Source organism: Gossypium hirsutum, chromosome A03 (genome assembly GCF_007990345.1).
Source record: "Gossypium hirsutum isolate 1008001.06 chromosome A03, Gossypium_hirsutum_v2.1, whole genome shotgun sequence".
Lineage (NCBI taxonomy): Eukaryota > Viridiplantae > Streptophyta > Magnoliopsida > Malvales > Malvaceae > Gossypium > Gossypium hirsutum.
The window spans coordinates 1,311,466-1,334,268 of NC_053426.1; the positions used below are offsets into that span (position 1 = coordinate 1,311,466).

Sequence of the window (22,803 nt, forward strand, 5' to 3'; positions counted from 1 at the left end):
CCAAGTGTTTCTAGGTACTGAAGCTAAATTAATCTCAGAACAGACCAAATTAAGAATTATACATTTCTTTACACGCCAAGCATGATATTTGGTACAATCTTTCTTTACGTGTCCAGACTTATTACAAAAGAAACAACTCTCTGTAGCTTGTTATTGTTTCTTTTGAGCTGGACCCTTAGCAGCTTCATTCTGATATTTTCTTTTCTTGCCCTTGCCCTTAGGGGCATTGGCCAAATGAACACTTTCAGACTTATCACGCTTCAACCTTTCTTCCTCTTGCACACAATGAGAAATGAGCTCATTTAGGGTCCATTTCTCCTTTTGACAGTTATAACTAATTTTAAATTGGTTAAACTGTGCAAGAAGCGATACCAAAACCATAAGAACAAGCAATTCCTCAGAAAGCTTGATCTTAAGTGCCTTAAGTCTTGAAGCAGTATGGAACATCTCCATAATGTACTCCCTTACGTTTCCTTGACCCTTATACTTCATAGGCATCAAAGAAGTCAAAAGTGATGTCATCTCAACCTTATCGTTTTTAGCAAAACGTTTTTCAATTTCATTAAGGAAACCTTTGGCCTGAGTAATCTCTTCAGATTCTGTGCCCCTAAAGGCTTCTGGAATGCTGTGTTTCATGATCATCAGAATCATGCAATTTGAACGATCCACCTCTCAAAGTCCCTCTTAATATCAGGGGTGCTTTCCGTAGTGAGAGGTGCAGGTTGTTCTTACCTTAGTGCAAGGTCTATGTCCATACAGCCAAGCACTATAAGTAAGTGCCTTTTCCACTCTTTAAAATTAGTTCCATTAAGCACGAGTATAGAATTTATATTAGCAGATATTGTGGCAGCAGAAGATGAATTAGCTGAATAGAGAACAAAAACAAGCTTAAATCAATATTCACAAGTAAACAATAAATTCAAGATAATGGCTAATCCCATCTCAAGATACCAAACTCTACATTAATATAAAGTCTTTGGACAGTAATATTAACAGTAAGCGGTACTCTTGTTGTAGCAATCAAATTAACATTAACAATAAACTATGTCAAGCAATGAATTAATCTTTGGACTAACTTATTACTCATATAAAATACCTTATAATTGTCACACATTTATCACCACAGATGTCGTTGTAATTCTGCCAAATATTAACTTACCTTTGGGTCAATCAATAAACGCATGAATTACAAAAACATATAACCATCTTAATATTTCAAATAAACTAACCTACACAAAAGAGGTCACTTTGGCGGCATTTTGTTTCAACTAATTTATTTAAAATATTAGTCATCCTTAATTAAAAGCCAAAATCTGAATTTATTTTTTCCAAAATATTTACCTTAATTTCATCTTTCAATCAAATTAAAAGATAAAACATATATATGTATATATATAATTTTCCAAAACATTAAACCAATCAAAGCATGCATATATTATATATTTATATAAACAAACAAAAAACATATATATGAATCAATTTCTATATATATATTTATATATATTTAAATGTCATATGGATTAAAATAATAATAATCACATGCCTTGCAAATACACAGGAACTGAATCACAATATTTTCAAATAAAGCTTAAAAACGTAGGTATCAAATAATATTACACAAATATTTTAAACTTTATAATTGAATCTATTAATTTGAAAATCACCCAATTTTTTTTTTAATATATGAATTCAAGATAATAAAAAACTTTAATATAAATCTTCAAAAAACAACATATATATCCGAAATATAAAACCCATGAAATTTCATGAATCAATTATTCAAATGAAGAACCTGAATCAATTCCCAATGATTCGATATGACGAGGCTCGGATGCCACTTGTTAGAATTTATAAAATAAATCTACAATATAACTTAATAAACCAGGATCTATCATGTCAAATCATTAAAGAATAAATTAAGAACAAAACTAGATGCGGAAGCGTACCTGAATCCATGGATTCCTTGAAACTTTCTGGAATTTGGGAATTTGACCTTCCAAATTAGCACACAAGAAATTCAGAGAATATCTGCTCTCTCTTTCCTATCTTCTGTATAATTTGGAGACCAGAACCCTAATATTTATAACCTTAGCATATTAATTCAAATCAAATTCTAATTAGCTCATCATTAATTAGAATTTGATTAGAAGAGTATCTACACATATTTGACCCGTACTTTATTTAATAATTAAAAAAACCTAATAAAATTCTAACCAAATTAAATCACTTTTAATTTGAGCTAACCTATCATGATAGTAAATAATAACATGTATTTATTCTTATTATATATGTGATATCCAAATTTTCCAACATATAAATCCTGGGCACATAGAAAACTTGAAAAATTAAACATATAGTAATAAATAATATTAAAATATCTGATACGTTTATTACGCTCCTTTTATATCCCCCCCAAATATTGTAAATGTGTCGTGTTTTCCGGGGAAGCAATGAAGACGGGTACAAAGAATGATTTATTTTGCCATTGGGTCCCTAACATGTTGCTAGGAGTTGTTCATATTTAATTTTACGACAATCTTAATTTATTGTCTTTAATATAAATAACAATAGCTGATAATAGGTTCAGCCCACTCTTTCATGGTCCTCATCTAATATTAGAAACTAGATGATCGATCTAAGAAAATGGAGGCTCTCTTGAAGAATACATATATGGTTACCATTGTCCCTACACCATTCTATGTATAGCGTAAAAAGCTGTAAAAATTGTGATGCATCCTTGATCAATGCAACCTGTGGTCTTTGTTGGAGACGATTTCTTCAATATCTTACGTGTTGTACAAATTTAATGACTCAATTATGCTTTCAACCCAAATGCAAATCAATGGGTTCATAGTTATTCGTGTTCTCTGGATTTATTAGAATTCTTTACACCATCTTGAATTGTTGTAATACTTGATCTGACTAAAGCCACTCAATGCAAAAAAAAAAAACATATAATGGTTTGCATATAGTAAAAACACAACTCTGCACACGTAACTCTGACAGTAGTATGATAGCAGTCTCTTTTGCTTGGTATGACATCTAAAAAAATTTTCAAACAAAAATATTGAATTTAAATTCCATTATCAAATGATATTACTTGATGTAATTGAACTCTAACTAGTAGAACACAATTAATCGAAACATTGGGTTCCCTATCAATTGTTTCTATTGGGAATTATCCATATTTATGGAAAATCAAAGATATGGGTATCAAATAATAGAAAGTCAAAGATATGGGTATCAAATATTGGAAAGTCAAAGATATGGGTATCAAATATTGGAAAGTCAAAGATATGTGTATCGAGATATTGGCATAATAAAATCTGAATATTTGCAATATATGGTCCCTAATTGTAAAGTGACTTTGCAAGTTGATCCCTGAACCTCAACTATAAATAGGCATAACCATCTCTCATTCTGTATCTCAAACTTGCCATTCTCTACTTAAGGCATTGTTTTCTCTCTCTCCCTTTGTAAATCCTCACTTGTATTTTGGAGTGAAATATATTTGGTAGTGCCCGAGGACGTAGGCAAAATTTGCTGAACCTCGTTAAATTCTTGTGTTCTTTATTGTATTATTCTGCATGAATTGTGTGTGTGATTGTAGTGATTTATTGTGCTATTAAATTACGATTGAGGGATATTCTGGCTAGGAAAGACCTGGTACTTAAGCGATCCTTGTGATCCACCTCTCTTTCTTGGGAATTGAACTTAGTGTGATTTTTTAGTACAATAATTTTACTCTTTTACACGCTTCCGCACAACAATTGGTATCAGAGCTAGATTCGTACTTGGAGAATACGATCGTTCACGGCACTGTTCACGTACTGTAGTTGGGATTGAGGAGAAAAAAATGGAAAAGTCATCGTCAAAGACTACTGTGACCAATGCGAAATTTGAAGTAGAGAAATTTGATGGTACCAATAATTTTGGTATGTGGCAATGTGAGATCCTGGATGCCTTATGTCAGCAACAGCTGGATATAGTCCTTGAAGAAAAACCTGACAAGATGGACAAGGAGTGGGCCAAGATCAATAGACAGGCATGTAGAACAATTCGCCTATGTTTGGCCAAAGAGCAGAAGTACTCTGTCATGAGGGAGACATCAGCGAAGAAGTTGTGGGATACACTGGAAGAAAAGTTTCTAACAAAAAGTCTTGAAAATAGGCTTTATATGAAAAAGAAACTTTATCGATTCACGTATGCACCCGGTATGTCGATGAATGACCATGTGAACTCATTCAATAAAATTTTAGCAGACTTGCTAAATTTGGATGAGAAATTTGAAGATGAAGACAAGGCATTACTGTTGTTGAATTCTCTTCTTGATGAATATGATCATCTTACCACCACATTGCTTCTTGGGAAGGATACAATCACATTTGATGCAGTCTGTAGTGCGTTGTATAGATCTGAGACTCGAAAGAAAGATAAAAAAGATCACAGAGATACAACTACAGAAGTCTTAACAGTAAGAAGTCGTTCGCGCAGCAACAAATCTGGTAGAAGGAGTAAGTCCAAAGGGAGACCTGCCAAAGATGAATGTGCTTTTTGTCGTGAGAAAGGGCATTGGAAAAAGAATTGTCCTAAGTTACAAAAGGGTAAAGCTATTTCTGATGCATGTGTAGCGGAGCATGATGAGGAGTCAGACTTTAGCTTGGTTGGCATGGCAATGGCATGTCATACAGATGAGTGGATTTTGGATTCGGGATGTACTTACCATATGTGTCCTAATAAGGACTGGTTTTCTAGTCTTAAAGAACTAGAAGGTGGAGTTGTTTTTATGGGCAATGATAGCGCTTGTAAGACAATGGGAGTAGGTACAATCCAATTGAAGAATCACGACGGCTCAATTCAAGTCTTGACAGATGTTCGCTACATACCTAGCTTGAAGAAAAATCTTATCTCATTAGGGGTCCTAGAATCTAAAGGGCTCACAATCACTTTGAGAGATGGATTACTAAAGGTAGTAGCTGGGGTATTGACGGTGATGAAAGGCACAAGAAGGAATAATCTGTACTATTTAAATGGAAGTACAGTTATTGGATCAACATCAACAGCTTTTACGAAAGATACAGATTCAGAGGCTACCAGGTTATGGCATATGCGATTGGGACATGCTGGTGAAAAAGCTTTGCAGAGTTTGGCGAAGCAAGGCTTGTTGAAAGGTGCAAATTCTTGCAAATTGGAATTCTGTGAACATTGTGTCTTGGGCAAGCAGATGATGTGATCTCAATCGCATCATGTTGTGGCACCACTCGTTGCTATCATGATTGGCCTAAAACACGAGGGCCCCAAGTGCAAGATGAAGCTCAATCTCAGCTCAACAAGTTCAATCTTAGTTTTTCCCAGCTCGATTTAGCTCACATGAGCTTAATTTAGCTCGTTTGAGCTCAATTTAGCTTACTTTAGCTCGTTTGAGCTTGGCTTAAGTTTATTTCAACTTATTTATTTTAATGTCTGAATAAATTAAGTAATTTATTAATTTAGCTTAAATTACTACAGCTCATAATTATGTTTTGACTTATTACATGTTTTAAATGTGTCTTGGCCGAATTTAATATGTCTTGTTAAGACTTTATTAAATTTGTCTAATTTAATTTATGTTTAATTAGTGTGTCTAAATTATATTAATGTTTGTTCAGCTGAATTTTATGTGATTTAATTTTGGTTCATGTGTTTTTGTAGGTGAGCTGAATTTGGAGAGTAATTAAACAAGGTTCATGCATGATAGGTTCAATGTATGGGACGGTGCATGTAAGGCCTCTTTCAATGAATGGTGGCTGATCCATTTGGCTCCCCAAGGCACCTATTTGGCCAAAAGGTGTCCAGCAACTTAAAGCACAAGCTTGGCTGATCGTATTCCCAAGGCAGCATCTAAGCCATTCACACCTTAATTTGACCAATCAGCTCCTATACATGTGTATGGGTGGATTCATGAACGTCCAAAGGGAGGGAATATTACCTTAATTCATCACATTGAATGTATAATGTGCATGTACAAAGGGGAGAACGAATTTACAAGGTACATGCTTCCATTCATGAACCAGCCCATCATTAAAGTTTTAATTAAGAGAGATGCATGACCCATGCACCTAGCATTCGTCCAAGAGGGGTTGGATATGAATTGAAGATGTACATTCATGGAACAAGGAAGCTTTCTTATTGGTTAAGCATGCATGAACGGGTTTTGGGAAGAAACATGATTATTCAACCATGCATGAACTTACACTATCCATGAACAGAGATTTAATGCTTGAAGTGTGAACATTTTTAATTGTTGTGTGAACACATTAGTAGCTGAATTTTAATAGGCATTAGAGAGCCTATAAATAGTTTATTTTGTTTATTGTAAAAGGTAACAGAATTTGATTATTGAAAACTTGATTGTGAGGTTTCCTCCTATCCTATTTCGTACGAGTCTCGTTCTGACTTATCTAGCTCGCTAGTGGCGTCAACCCGACTTCTTGAACTTATCACCATCCTGGTGTGGCGTTCATCCACCTTTTTATACCTTTGGTTCCTACCTCTCTATAGGTAACGGGTCAAGGTCCATCTTCGACAATCCATTAAACCCACCTTAAGCAATATAAGTCCCGGGACAATACTTCATATAGTATTGAATCGTTCTTCGCTTGAGTTCTATTTTTCCATTCCATTTTAACTATTAAATTATAAACAATATTTCTTTATTTCACCGAGCCTATCAAACATCTATCCAAACCATCTTTTGAACCCATTTTCTCAACTTCCGCTATAAAAAATCATCTAACTCCATCTATCTACAAAATCGAACAAACTTCTCGTCGACGATCGGGCAATCAAGTGAATCGACTCAATCAACCGAGCCAGATCACATCAGCAGACGAGGATAAAATTTGGTTCAGCAATTCACAATACAAAAGAAATTCTGGACTACGTTCACAGTGATGTGTGGGGACCTACTAAAGTGGCTTCTTTGGGAGGTATGCACTATTTTGTTACTTTTGTTGATGATTATTCAAGAAAAGTATGGGTGTATCTAATGAAAAGGAAAAATGAAGTTTTGGATGTTTTTCTGAAATGGAAGAAGATGGTGGAGACCTAGGCTGGTCGAAAAGTCAAACGACTTCGATCAGACAATGGTACTGAGTACAAGAATGATCCATTTCTACAAGTATGTCACGATGAAGGTATTGTACGACACTTCACTGTTCGAGATACACCACAACAGAATGGGGTGGCAGAACGTATGAATCGGACTATACTGGAGAAAGTTCGATGTATGTTGTCCAATGCTGGATTGGGTAAAGAATTTTGGGCTGAGGCAGTTACATATGCGTGCCATCTAATTAATCGGTTGCCATCAGCTGCAATAAATGGAAAAACTCCTATGGAGAGGTGGGCTGGTAAACCTGCTATTGATTATGATTCTTTACATATTTTTGGTTCCACTGCATATTATCATATAAAAGAATCTAAGTTAGACCCAAGAGCAAAGAAAGCATTATTATGGGTATAACTGGTGGAGTAAAAGGATACCATCTCTGGTGTCCTGATACAAGGAAAATAATTTTCAGTAGAGATGTGACTTTTGATGAATCAACCATGATGAAGAACAATGATTCACAAAAGGATAACACAACCAGTGGCACTTTGCAGCAGGTGGAGCTTGAAAAGGTTAATGATGATCCAGGTAATATTGAAGGAACAAATGATGAAGAAGTTTCGACCCAAGAACTTCTACAACAACATGATTCAATTGCATATAGAAGGCCAAGAAGAGAGATTCGTATGCCTACTCGCTTTGATGATATGGTGGCCTATGCACTTCCAATTGCAGATGATGATGTTCCTTCTACTTACACAGAATCAAGAAGTAACTCTGATAGTGTAAAGTGGAAGCAAGCTATGAATGAAGAAATGCAGTCTCTTCATAAAAATAGGACTTGGGAGTTGGTGACACTACCTAAAGGAAAGAAGGCAATTGGATGCAAATGGGTATATGCAAAGAAGGAAGGATTTCCTGATAAAAATGAAGTTCGATACAAGGCTAGATTGGTAGCAAAGGGTTACGCTCAGAAAGAAGGAATAGACTACAATGAAGTATTTTCTCCAATTGTGAAGCATTCGTCTATTCGGATTTTGCTAGCCTTGGTTGCGCAATATGATCTTGAACTAGTTCAGCTCGATGTGAAGACCGTATTTTTACACGGTGATTTGGAAGAGGAAATCTATATGACTCAGCCAGATGGATTCAAGGTTGCTGATAAAGAAAATTGGGTTTGCAAACTGATAAAGTCGCTTTATGGATTGAAACAATCTCCAAGGCAGTGGTACAAGCGATTTGATCAGTTCATGAAAGGGCAAAGGTATACAAGAAGTAAATTTGATCATTGCGTGTATTTTCAGAAGCTACAAGAAGGATTTTTCGTATACTTGCTCTTATATGTTGATGATATGTTGATAGCATCTAAGAGTAAAGTTGAAATTGAGAGATTGAAGACTCAACTCAACCTTGAGTTTGAGATGAAAGATCTAGGTGAAGCTAAGAAGATCCTTGGCATGGAAATATGTAGGGATAGAGCTCATGGCAGAGTTAGTTTATCTCAGAAGCAATATTTAAAGAAGATACTACAGAAGTTTGGCATGAACGAGCAGACTAAAGCTGTAAGTACCCCGTTGGCTTCTCATTTCAAGCTTTCTGCACAACTATCTCCTTCGACAAATACGGAACAAGAATACATGTTACAAGTTCCGTATTCTAATGCAGTAGGTAGCTTGATGTATGCAATGGTATGTACAAGACCCGACATTTCACAGGCAGTTAGTATAGTGAGCAGGTATATGCATAATCCTGGAAAAGGACATTGGCAAGCTGTGAAATGGATTCTACGGTATATTCATAAGACCATGGATATTGGATTACTGTTCAAGCAGGATACTACACTTGGTAAAGGTGTTGTTGGGTACGTTGATTCTGATTATGCCGGTGATTTGGACAAACGAAGATCAACCACTGGTTATGTGTTTACTCTTGCTGGAGGACCAATAAGTTGGAAGTCTACACTGCAGTCTACAGTTGCGTTGTCAACCACAGAAGCTGAATACATGGCTGTAACAGAGGCTGTAAAGGAAGCTATTTGGTTACAAGGTATGGTTAAAACCTTGGGATTGGTCCAGGAGCATATTAATGTGTATTGTGATAGTCAAAGTGCTATTCATTTAGCAAAGAATCAAGTCTATCATGCACGTACAAAGCATATCGATGTACGTTTCCACTTTGTGCGGGAAATTATTGATGAGGGGAAAATTCACCTTCAGAAGATTAAGACTGCAGATAATCCCGCAGATATGATGACCAAGGTGGTAACAACAATCAAGTTCGAACATTGTTTGAACTTGATCAATATTCTGCATGTTTAACAGTTGAAGAAGGCACTATCAAGTGTTGTTGACAAAGGCAGAGAGAATTGTGTGAAGATAAGATTACTCGAATCAAATCTTCAAGGTGGAGATTATTGGGAATTATCCATATTTATGGAAAATCAAAGATATGGGTATCAAATAATAGAAAGTCAAAGATATGGGTATCAAATATTGGAAAGTCAAAGATATGGGTATCGAGATATTGGCATAATAAAATCTGAATATTTGCAATATATGGTCCCTAATTGTAAAGTGACTTTGCAAGTTGATCCCTGAACCTCAACTATAAATAGGCATAACCATCTCTCATTCTGTATCTCAAACTTGCCATTCTCTACTTAAGGCATTGTTTTCTCTCTCTCTCTTTGTAAATTCTCACTTGTATTTTGGAGTGAAATATATTTGGTAGTGCCCGAGGACGTAGGCAAAATTTGCTGAACCTCGTTAAATTCTTGTGTTCTTTATTGTATTATTCTGCATGAATTGTGTGTATGATTGTAGTGATTTATTGTGCTATTAAATTACGATTGAGGGATATTCTGGCTAGGAAAGACCTGGTACTTAAGCGATCCTTGTGATCCACCTCTCTTTCCTGGGAATTGAACTTAGTGTGATTTTTTAGTACAATAATTTTACTCTTTTACACGCTTCCGCACAACAGTTTCTAACATCTATGCCAAACTATCCTTCTAGTATGTCATATGGTTACATTGCTTGGACCACCAGTTAAATTATAAAATGTTTGTACAAATATAAAATATTTAGAAAGTAATGGATTTTAAGGTTTAAGGTTTTATTTTTACCATCAACTTAGAGGGAACTGAGAGGTTTAGAAGGTATAGATACAATGAGCGAAAGTTGATATTATCCTCACAATTGTAAAATCACAAGGCAACCATTAGCTTCCTTATTCCCTACTCTACACCCTTTGCACAACACCTTGTATAAGCAAGCCAAAATGACAAAGCTCAACCATATGTACTAGGCGTCCAAAAATTTTATAACTACGGGAGGTACATGGTATGAATTAAGTTGCCAAACTTTTTTTTCCACATGCATACTTTTGATCAAGAGTAGAACGTATGCTGAAGCATATATGACAATAAATATCAATAGGCATTGGTTTCTCCAAGAGATGCTCAAAACTCTTTTTCAACTAGTTTAACTTCACCTGAAGCTTTTCGAAATCAGATGGAAGATTATACCTTTTTAGAATGTTTCATAAAGGATTTGCTTAGATTGTGCTCAAATCTGTCAATTATAGGATGCTTGTCCATTGAAAGTCTTGTCAGCAACACTACATCTTCTAACATTATTGTCGCTTCGTTGCATGAGAGATAAAACGTATCAGTCTTTAATCTCCATCGTTCACTCATAGTGAATAAGAATGATGGAGCGTAAGCAACACTCCCAAACTGTCTTTCATGATAGAAATCGACATCCATTAATTGATGAATAATTCTCGACAGTATGTCTTTGTTCAAATGTCAATAAATGGGTAGCCATTCTGATATGGTTGAAAATTATCATTTCCAAATACTTGACTATTTAGAGTTTATGACAGAACATAGAAAACTATTTGTTTTGGTGTTTTATGATAAACTAACAAATTCAATTGCTTGTTTACATGTTTTAAAATTAAGGGGTTCTTATAGAAATTCAACATTTATCAGTGTTGACTTCAATTTATATTTTCCTTAAATTTTAATCATATTACATTATCTTTTAATTTTTTTTCCACAACTCAGATATTGTAGAAGATATCAAGTTCATGGTACTTAAAAATTGAATATTACACCTTCAACTTGACACTATCAATTGATTATATCATGATACAGATCCTAATTTTAAGGGCACATGAAAAACTTCAAGGCGTTCATACGAAAACTACTTTCGTACAAACATATATTAATAAATAATATTAAAAAATATTTGATACGTATATCAGCAGAATCAACGTTTATAACGTTGTGTAATATTATTTATATATATTTCAAAAAAAAAAACTTAAACAAATGAAAAAACAGTTGTTCTCATCACTATATAAACCCTACAATGCTCAGTAAACACATCACACATCAAACATCAAAAAATAGTAATAGATTCATGTATTCGACAATGGCTCGCCCTACCCCAGTCTCATCCTCATCAAAAATATCCCAGCAATCGATGAGGAATGAGCATTGGATGTTCGACGATGCGATGAATGAGCGAATTCGGTCGACTCATGTCCCCGATGGTCGTGTTGTTGATGTTACACCAGTTCTTCAAGTCACTCGCAATGTTTTGAGTCATATCATTCCCAACATTAATCTTTCTATGAATGTAAACTTTGATAAACTTAAGATTTCATGATGTTTATATTCCAGGAAATGGAAAGATTTTCAAGACAATGCTTTGGGTTTTTTTTTGTCTTGTAGGGACACATCGATGCATCCGACGATCAGACCAACTTGTCTGCCGTTGATGGCGCACATGATGCATTACACAAAATCTGCTGCGAGGTTATTCGGCTGTTTTATTTTGCTTTGGGAATCTCGATCATTTTTGAAACCGAAAAATAACGATCGTAACCTAAGTTGATGTTTTGTAGCTATCATGCATGTGTTCTAGAGGAGGTGATGCTCATGCAACAACAATGGCGATCTTCAACATGCTTTCAAGCTATTCATGGGGTGCAAAAGTGGTGCTAACATTAGCGGCTTTTGCAGTGAATTTCGGGGAGTTTTGGCTGATCGCTCAGCTTTGCACTTCCAACTCATTGGCCAAATCAGTGGCTCTCCTCAAGCAACCCGACATTTTAGAGCACTCCCAAACACTGAAATCCCACTTTGATGCACTCAGCAAGCTCATCAATGCAATGGTCGATGTAACCAAGTGCATTGTTGAGCTTACTGAGCTACCTTCTAAGTATATTTCCATCGATGAGCAGCCATTTTCGACCGCCATGGCTCATATCCACACTGCTACCTATTGGATCATTTCGAGTGTCGTCGCTTGTACTAGGCAGATTACAGGCCTTATAGGGCTGAGACATGAGTGAGTCATGAATTTTCTATGTGCTCAATCAGATAATATGGCGACATTCAATTTACCAACAATTAAATCTTTCGTTTGAATCATTTTAGGTTCCCTATATCGACTTCGGAGGCATGGGAGCTATCAAGCTTGGCACATAAAGTTAGCAGCATACATGAACACCTTCGAAGTCGATTACGTCTTTGTTATGCGCGTATTGGTGAGTCCATCCTTGACGACAAATCTAGAATTATAAATCCTATATATATACATTTATAAAATAAGTTGAGTATGATTGTAATGAGATGCAGATGAGAAGAAGCTAATGGAAGCTTTTGAACACTTCAAGCGTACCATTGAAACACCTCAAGTGGACAACTTGATGATTCTCCAAAACATTTTTGGCAAGGAAAAGAATCTCTTGAATCCAGATAGGGCCGAGGTCTGTTTAATTCCATGTTCCAAGTTTCAACCATGTTTTAAAATTCATTGGATCGTATGTTAACGTTGCTGGTATAATTTAACAGGCTTATATCAATGTCTTGAGAAGAAAGCATGTTTTATTGCTCATTTCAGATCTTGATATCTCCCAAGAGGAGATTCGGGTTCTTGAAGATGTTTACAAAGAAAGGGGATCATCTGGGCTTAACTATGAGATCATATGGCTCCCAATTGTGGACAGAACAACTTGGAATAATGGTTATCAGGAAAAGTTTTCGACCCTGCAATCAATTATGTCGTGGTATACTGTGAGCCACCATGTTGCCATTGAACCAGCAGTGATTAAATACATAAGGGAAGAATGGGGTTTCGTTAAGAAACCAATTGCGGTGACATTGAATCCACAAGGAAAAGTTTTAAGCCCAAATGCACTCAACATGATGTGGATATGGGGAAATTCAGCTTTCCCGTTTAGCAGTGAAAAAGAAGAAAGTTTTTGGAAAGCTGAACCTTGGACACTTGACCTTCTCGTTGGTCGCGTTGAACCAAACTTACCTACTTGGGTACATGAACATCCCCACATAACTTTAATATATATGTGTATATCAATTAATATGCTTAATTTCTTTTTGGTTTTGTGTTGTTATAATCAGGTGAGCCAACAGAAAGTGGTTTGTTTCTATGGTGGTGTGAAAATGGAATGGATCGAAAGTTTCACTACCGCAACAAAAGGGGTTGCAAACGCTCTCGATATTGGCATAGAAATGGTTTATGTTGGAAAGAAAAATGCAAGGGAACGAGTGAAAAAGATTACTGGTTTAATCAAAGAGAAGGAACTTAGCCATGCTTGGGAAGATGACAATGTGTGGTTCTTTTGGAACCTATTAGAGAGCATGTTGTACTAGAAAACCCAACATGGGAAGACCATTGAAAACAATGTTATAAATCAAGAAGTGATGACGATGCTTGGATATGACAGTAGTAAAAATGGATGGGCTGTGTTCTACACCGGATCGGGTGAAATGGTGAAAGCCAATGGAGAGAAAGTGCTTAGCACCATGGAGAGCTTTGGTCAATGGGAAAAACTTGCCAAGCAAATGGGTTTTATCCCAGCACTTCGTAAGAAGTTGGAAGGGGTTATCGACAACCATCATTGCACTCGCCTTATCCTTCCGGGTAACGGTGGTAGAATTCCGGAGAGGGTGCAATGTGCTGAGTGTGGTCGTCCGATGAAGTTGGATTTCTTGTATAGCTGCTTTGCAGACTGAGGTAAAGAAAGGGGAAAAAAGATGGTTTTGTGGAGGTTTGTTTGGTATTATGATATTATTATCATATCTAGAGTCGACATGTTTGCTACGTTTTCTAATAATGCTTAGGGCTCTTTTAATATCCCATACTGGTTATTGAATAGCCTTAGCTAATTTTATCTGGTTGTTTGTGTTGCATTCGTAGTTTGCGTTGTAAGACTACTTCCCTAAATAAAGAGTTCATTTAAGTTTATGGCTTGAATTTTTTTAAATAATGAGTTAATTTTATAGTAGATCTCCAAATTATATCTTTTATTGTGAATTAGTTACCAAACTTTAAAACATACTAATTACAAAGTTTGACTTTTCAGTCATTTGGGGAACAGCAAACAACAATAAAGAAACATGCAATAAATAGAAAAGAAAGACAGAAACCAAAACAAAATAAAAAATTGCCTCTGAGCAGAGGAAAACGAATCATCAACAGAAGAAGTCTTTTCATCTTCTCCTCCAGAGAGAAATCATCCAAACCTAGAACTTCGATTGTCTTCCAACCAAGAGGTAGCAAGCAATTGTGGAATCAAGTCCCTTCAGGAATCTGCTTACATCTTAATTTGCCACAACGTAAATCTGATATTGCAATCTAATAGTGGAATTGCATACTTCAAATACGTTATTACTGTGATCGAGATGAATAACTCGGAAGCTCTGATACTAATTTATAAAAATGGAACGTTGGTAATAACAATATATTGCAAAGAAAAGAGAAATAAAAATAAAAATAAAAATAAAGAACACACAGATTTTTATGTGAAAACCCTTTCCGAAAAAAATCACGAGTAGAGGAGAAAAAAATTCACTATGTCGAATTCGAATGATTACAAGAGGAGTAGACTATGTCTATTTATAGGCTTATAAAACCAAATTCTAATAGAAGTGTAGTAAGATTGAAAGACCTTCTAATCAATATAAAATAGATGAAGTTGAGTAAGTTCTATATGGATTTTACTTTTATTTTATTTTACCACTGTATTTTATTTAAATAAGGATTCGGGTCTCTTAATTCTAACAGTTAACTTGCAACAAATTTTTGGTTGGGATCTAGGTATTTTTAGATTAATATATCTTTATAGCATTTGAATATCTATCTTTTAGCTTCGAAACGCATTTTTAACCACTTGATTTCAAGTTTGGAAACTCAAGTTATGATTGTTTTAGTGAAGACTATGTGAGCATAATTTCTGTACAGGATTATTACGAAAATTAAAAATTTTGAGCTTTTAACACAATATCCGCAAAAGAATGTACTATGAACAAGAATACCGGAAAAACTTGCATCGTTTATCGTACGATATGTTCATCGAACGTAAAATTTTTGGTGCTACTAATTCATTTCTTATTATAGATGCAACTATGTAATGTTTGTACAAGCCCATTTTTGCCCGGGCCCATTAAAACCTAATACCCAAATTTAATCCCAATACCCACTAAACTAACCCAACTATCTACCCAAACAACAAAATAAGCCCAAATGGCCCAAACCCAAACCCATTAGTCAAACTAAGGTTTCAGAAAAGCTGAAACCCTAGCTTATCTTCTGCCACAGCCGTCATCTCTGCCACCCACCTCCACCTGCTCCATTGCTCAACCACTTACAAGAGAAAAGGAGAACGGATAGCAAGAAATAATAATAAAACTTGTAAAAAAGATGGCTATAAAAAGCCATTTAGAAATCATGTAAATGGGGGGACATTTTGAATAAAAAAAAATCAGTGATTCAAAGCAAATAATAACAAATCAGGAGAAAAACATCAAATCGGAGGAACCCAAAATACCAAAAATCAAACCCGAAAACCTAAGGTGATTTTATTTTATTTATTTATTTTTATTTTCGAATCTATTTACTTGCATGTATACATATATTACAAACATATAAAAAAATATAAAAAAATAAAATAATATACCTTTTTGAATTTCCGGCCACCGTGCGCGGCGGCCAGCGACGGCTGGCGACGGTGGCGGACGAAGCTGGAGCTTGGCCGGAGGGAGAGGGCCTTAAGAGAGAATAGAGAGTTTTTGAAGTTTTTTTTTAAAAACAAAGGAAGAATGAGTTTTTTTTTTAAATTTTTTGACTTATATAGGCCCCAAAAACGACGTCGTTTTGGGATGGACCGATCCGACCCGATAAATAATAAGTAATTTAAATCCATGAATTACAATGGTATGTGTAATGGCCAATTTTGGCCCAGATCAATAAAACAAAAGAAACCCCAAACAAATCAAATTAATTCCAAAATAAAAAATCCCAAAATAAATAAAGTCCATTTTACAAAAACAAACAGCAGGCCCAATTTCCACATTGAATGGCCCAAACCCAAAACCAAATGGCCATTACATCAAACCCTAGCCCAAATCCTAGCCCACTATCCTAAAATTTTTTCAGCAAACTAACCCTAGGGCTAGTCCCTATTGCGGCCGCCGCTCCCACCTTTGGCCTCCCATCGGCCGCACGCCACCACTCCACGCGTCCCACGCCTCTCTGACACCTGTGACAAGGAGTAAATGTGAAGACAGAGAGCACTACAAGGGCAGTAGAAGAAATCAAGCAAAAAGGAAAAAAATATGAAATGAATAGTCACCTTAATCGGCTATAAGAGCTCGATTTTTCTATTTGTATTTTTTACGCGCACAAGCAAAGTAAATCACAAAAGAAAAACTAAGGTTAAAAGATGTTTGTCGATTCTTTCATTCATTTTATTTTATGTTTTATTGTATTTCTTTTCCTTGCAAATATGTTTTAACAATAAACTAATAAACAAAGAGATAAACTTACCCGAGCAACCCCGCATTCCTCCATCACCGAGGGTGTTTCACCTGTGCAGAGGACCCCAAAACCTCTTAAGGTTTGGCCGTGGCTTTGTCGGCTACATCGGCTAAGCAAAGGGACCGAAGTGTCTTTTTATTCGATTTTTGTCGCGAACGAGAGGCTAGGCCTTTAGATCCGGCCAAACAGAGGCTAAAAAGCTCGATTTTTGCACCTTCGACCACCGCCTATGGTGGCCGGTGCGAAGGTGAACTGTCGACACCAATGACCAAAGGGGAGGGGGTTTTTGGAGAAATAGACTAAGGGTTTTCAGTTTTTTTTTTAAAAGAGGGCGGAAATGGATTTTTTAAAAAATTTGGGTTTATATAGTAGGCCAATCCGACCCGACCCGTACTCGGGGGGATCCGCGTGTTTCCAAAGATTGGGCTATTTGCGCGAATAGCCTCCCATTTTCGCAGCGCATATAGATTTGCCCTATGCTGATTTTCTTTTCTTTTAATTTGGGCCTGCATTTTGGTTTTAATGCATTTTGGTCCTTTGACCAATTTCAAAGCAGAGGTACGTGAAACAACACAATTTGAGGTTTGGGATTATTTCCCATTTAGCCCTCGTGGCTTTACGCAAGTTTCATTTAGGCCCTGATCTTCCCTTTTTAAATTTGCCCTTCTAATTCTTTCTTGATTTCGATTCAATCCCTGATTCTTTTACTTTAAACTGTTTTTTTTTGTTTATTCCAAGTTTTTTACATATCAATTATTTTAAATATATACATATATTATCTATTTTAGTTTCTCTTTTTATAAACTGTTTGTTTTATTTTATATTTTTTTTCTTGCATGTTTATTTTAAGCCTTTCACATGATGTTTTAAATTGTTTTTTTTAACTTATCTATTTTGAATACTTTATATTATTTTATTTTATGTTAAAAACATTATATATGTTAATTATTATAAATTGTTTCACACTCTTTACTTTAAATTACCATTTTTTATTTTAAAATTGTTTTATGTATTATTTATTTAAAACTGTTTCATTATTTTAAATTATTTTATATACCTTTTAAAACTCTATTTATTTATTTTAAAATGTTCTATTTATTATTCATTATAAGATTTTTTTTATATTACCCATTTTATACTTTTATATATATATGTACATTATTTGTTCTAAAATTTATATATATACATATATCATCTTTTCTTAAATTGTTTTATATATCATCGACTTTAAAAATTCATTTTTCACTTTAGTTATTTTTAAACTTATTTATCATCTTTTAAAATAATTTTTGCGTTTAATTCATTTTGATTTGCTTTATACTATTTATTTTTTAGATTGTTATATATGTTATTTTTTATTGTTCCTTGATTACTAATATTAACATTTAAATAATGTATGTTAAGTGATTATTGTCATCATGTGTACCATAATTCGTTCACTTGTATTTTCATATTATTGTCGTACATTTGTGTGATGTTATCCATGTATATTTGTCCCATGCTCATTACTATATTTTTATGTCATCGCATCGTGAATTAAACCCCAACATATTTATCCAACTTAGATCGCTTTATTTTATTTCAAACAAATAAATGTATGCCTTCAAATGTTGTACTCTCTATTATTAAAAAAAAAGGGAAATTTTTTTAAACAAGGTAATATTTCACGTTTTAGGATATTCGAGAAATCGTACCCTAACTTACAGGGTCTTGATTTTCTCGTTAAACCTAAATAGCCAAATACCCTTTTTAATTTTAAAATACATGGGATTTCAATAAAAAAAATCAAAGGCAAACTTATTCTCGATGGCTCAAATGTCACATCCTAACTTATGGAGTGTGGCATATCGTTATCGCGGGACGAGTGGACCTTTGATGCTCTTTTGAGTTAATCCAAGCATTTTTCTAAACAAACGTTAATAAAAAAGATCGTATTTTAAATCCGTTTCTGATTTTTAACTTTCGACATTAAGACACTAACTAATCAATTCGGTACCAATTTTGAGTTTGACGAGAGTGCTAATCCTTCCTCGTACGTAACCGAGTCTTGAACCTGTTCTCTCGAGTTTCGTAAACCAAAAACACTGTTTTAATAATCTAAAATGTTTTATTAAAGCAAAGGTGATCGATCACACCTAACAAAGATCAGTGGCGACTCCTGTTTTAATTTTGATTTTCAAACAAAGTGGATTCATATTCCCAAAAAAATGGTTTCGACAGCTTGGCGACTCCGTTAGGGATGTGAGAGGGTCGAGCCGAAAAATTCATTAATTTTTGTCTTCTCATCGAAATTTGAAAATTCGATTTAAATTTACGAATCCCTTCATTGCATTGCACACATTATTTTGTGGTTCTCAGCGTAACATGTTTGTCTCCTTTGGTTCAAGTATTTTAGCCTATATGCATGTTGCATCATAGGTCGGTTAATTTTACCCTGTAAGTGGGAGTGAGAAACTATTCCTTCGTGAGGTCTTCATCTCCGTATAGGATAGTGGATCGCTTTCGGGATACATCCGTACCTATGTCCTCGTGAGATTTTCATCTCCGTATAGCCGTAATGAAATGTATTCCCCTGAACTGAACTCGGTTCGTATGAGCCTATAATGGGTAAGGATTGAGGAATCTACCGGTTCAGGTACCTTTACTTTAGAACCAAACCACATATAGTGTGCCCTGAGAGCTTACCCTAGGTAGAACCACACCAAACCCTAGTGGTTACTCGAATAGGTGCTTGATTATTCTTGTTTGCTTTGAGTTCTATTTTTGTACATAATACTGACTTATCGTGTTTTGTTGTTATTTCATGGCATTTCATCATAAAAAGGTGTTGATTCACGTTCGGTTACTAGATAGAAAAGCTTAGCATGGAAAATGAGTTTCTTTATAGAGTAGTGGATAATGCGGCCGTCTGAGTATGGTCCGAGAGGACGCAGCAAGAGAAAGGCTATAGTCTGACCGAGGGGTATGAATCAGAGTTATGGGATTTCACTCGCATCAGTGTGACTCAGAATAACCTACAAGAATTAAAAGAGATATGGGATCAATGGAATAACGAGATCAAGTAACTCTTTTACTGTAATTACTGTGACCTACCCTATCTGCTCGATGTAAAGGTGGACTATTACTTGTTTCGAGCCCTCGCGCAGTTCTGGAATCCCACCTACAGTTGTTTCACTTTTGGGAGAGTTGATTTAGTACCTACCATGGAGGAGTATGTGGCCTTACTTTGTTGCTCGATGATTAAAGTCGACAAGGCCTATTCTAGGCCGCTAACGTCCCAACCTTTATGAAGAAATTGATGAGTATCACAGGGATGAGCGAACAGTGGGTTGCAACCCAGATTAAGCAAAAGGGAGACAGCAAGTGTATTCCTTGGAAGAACATGAGAGATCTAATTCTAGCGCATCTGGATATGAAAAAGAGAATTGACGTTTTTGCTTTGATCATCTACGGTTTGGTCATCTTTTCCAAGGCATTAGGACACGTAGATGGAGCAGTCTCAGACCTATTCGATCGACTTGATAAAGGGGTCACACCCGTCCCGACAATCCTAGTAGAAACTTTCAGATCTTTGAACACATGTCGGAGGGAGGGCGAAGGAAGATTCATAGGATGTGCGCAGTTACTGTTGGCTTGGTTCCACAACTACTTTTGGAAAGTAGAAAAGGTCTCCTATCGAGTTTTCCCGAGAACTATTCCCCATTAAGAGGATTAGTGGCTACACCGAGGCGAGACAACATTTCAGAAGAGAAATGGATGGCTATTCTCCAAAATCTGTAGGTCTAAGATGTTGAATGGAGGGCTTCATGGATGATCCCTGACGAGATCTTATATCGGTGTGGTGACTTTGACTGGATCCCTCTACTTGGAACATATAGAGCCATTGGATACGCTCCACTACTCGTGTTAAGGCAATATCGATCAAGGCAGTTTATACTAGCACACAAGGGTTGGCTCAATGTGAGTTCTCTTATAAAGGCGACAATTATAAGAAAAAGGTTCGTGAGATATCAAATGCTTGGAACCAAACCTGAAGAATGAAAGAATTCGCTACGGGTCCGATGACGACCCCTGAGTATGAATGGTGGTGGGGTAAGAGAATCAACGAAAATATCCTTTTACCGAATCAAGGGAATGCTCGACCAATAGAAGAACATTTACGAGTTATCCCGTCCAGGTTAGTGATCATCAAGTAAGACTTTGAGAAAATGAGCTTAGAATTGGGAAAGTAGATAGAGCAGTTAGAAGAGGAGAAGATGAAGTTGGGATTAGACGTCGATATCTACAAGCTAGAGGCCGAGAAATTGAGGAAGGGAAAGAACAAAGCCGAGGAAGATTTGGATAGTCTGAAAACTGATTACAAGAAGCAGCATATGTCGATAAGAACTGCCAGTTTAGGTAAAAAGTCGGAGCAGTGGCGTCAAGAAATTAAAGAAGAAAAAACTAGAGCCGATCATTAGGAGAAGAAGTTTCAAGATGTTCGAGTACGGGAGGACGCTTTGAAAAAGAGTTTGTTGGAAAGTCAAAGCGAAAAAGAGAGGTTGCGAGCTCGGTTGGCCGAATTGGAAAAATCACTACATCAGCATCGTAGCCGTAACTAGTCTAAGCAAGATCGAGGAGTTGAAAGGGAAAATAAAGAAACTCAAGACTACATTACGAGATAGCAAAATTCGAGTGGAAATTCTTGAGGCAAACAACGACCATTGGAAAGAGCAACTCCACCGTTCTCAATGTCAGGTTAGGGACTGGGATCATTTTATGGGCGAAGCTGTGGAAGCTGATCATTTGCAAACCTTCACAGCTCAGGCTGATGTATTAAGCTTAAAGTACGAGTCAGAATCAGATCGAGGCTGAAACTTAGCTTGGCTTCTTAGGAAGGTTAAGGCTTTGGGCATTAAGGCAAAGTCATATATGTAATTATCCGCTCTATGTAAATAAAATTTTCTTCTAGTAAAGTTGTTCTAATGAAATTGAATCAGAATCAATACCTCTTTTTGCATTCATTCATTTGCATTACATTTCATCATATGCATTAAATTTCACGAAAAAACCCTAATTAAACAAAATTATTTCAATTAATCTGGAAACCAACAAGAGTCAATCAACCAAACACTGCTACAATACCCATCGCAAAACCAAAGTAATGTATCAGAGACTAAAAAGATTAGAACAGATGTAAAGAAATATGCAAGATCAACTGCAGGCTCAGATGCAAGAACAAATGGCTAAAATACAACAAGACATGAGGGATCAAATGCTAGAATCCCAAAGAAACATGATGGAACAACTAGCCCAGCTGTTGGCCGAAAGGTCCGATAAAGGAAAAAACCTTGTGGTCAATTCTGAGGATGATCATGAAGACCCCACTTATCCTCCAGGCTTTACCCCAACCAACACTCAAGTACAACCAGAGGTGTATCCACAAAGAGTGTATGTCACCATTAGATTCTAATATCGGGCCGATGCCTCAGCACCAATGAACTTTCCAATGGGCTCAGGTTCTAACCCAGGGGATAATCCAATTAATCCCGTTGTTTCATATCTAGATGATGCAGCGAAAATGGAAAAGACAAGAGTAGATCTGCCAAAGCAACTTGAAGACCGGTGCAAGTGGATAGAGGAGAATTCAAAGCAATGGAGACTACTGATTACTGTTACGAGATCAACGCTAAGTACTTAAGCTTGGTCCCAAATCTGGTGCTCCCACTAAAGTTTAAGACTCCGGAATTTGAGAAGTATAATGGGACTAGCTGCCCTGAAACTTACATTACGATGTTCTGTCGAAGGATAACAGGATATGTTAACAATGATCAGCTGTTAATTTATTGTTTCCAAGACAGTCTGATTGGGTCTGCTGCCAAG

The 22,803-nt window shown here is 35.9% G+C and overlaps 1 protein-coding gene and 1 long non-coding RNA gene across 3 annotated transcripts; one reads left to right on the plus strand and one right to left on the minus strand.

Moving 5' to 3' along the window:
* The first annotated feature begins 11,486 nt into the window (after positions 1-11,486).
* Positions 11,487-14,370, plus strand: LOC107933722 (protein SIEVE ELEMENT OCCLUSION B-like). The gene is made up of 7 exons (XM_016866000.1): positions 11,487-11,736; positions 11,832-11,915; positions 12,005-12,450; positions 12,540-12,649; positions 12,741-12,871; positions 12,957-13,433; positions 13,524-14,370. Exons 1-7 carry the CDS (start codon positions 11,518-11,520, stop codon positions 13,773-13,775), a joined length of 1,719 nt encoding a protein of 572 aa, XP_016721489.1. The 5' UTR covers positions 11,487-11,517; the 3' UTR covers positions 13,776-14,370.
* A 1,038-nt stretch (positions 14,371-15,408) lies between these two features.
* On the minus strand, positions 15,409-17,274 carry LOC107933687 (uncharacterized). 2 transcript variants are annotated; one of them, XR_001693692.2, is made up of 3 exons: positions 16,951-17,274; positions 16,082-16,663; positions 15,409-15,749 (listed from the first exon to the last, which is right to left on the minus strand). It is a non-coding gene; the product is annotated as an uncharacterized lncRNA (long non-coding RNA). The 2 variants fall into 2 exon arrangements; XR_001693691.2 differs by having other exon boundaries at positions 15,409-15,768.
* Between the last annotated feature and the right edge of the window lie 5,529 nt (positions 17,275-22,803).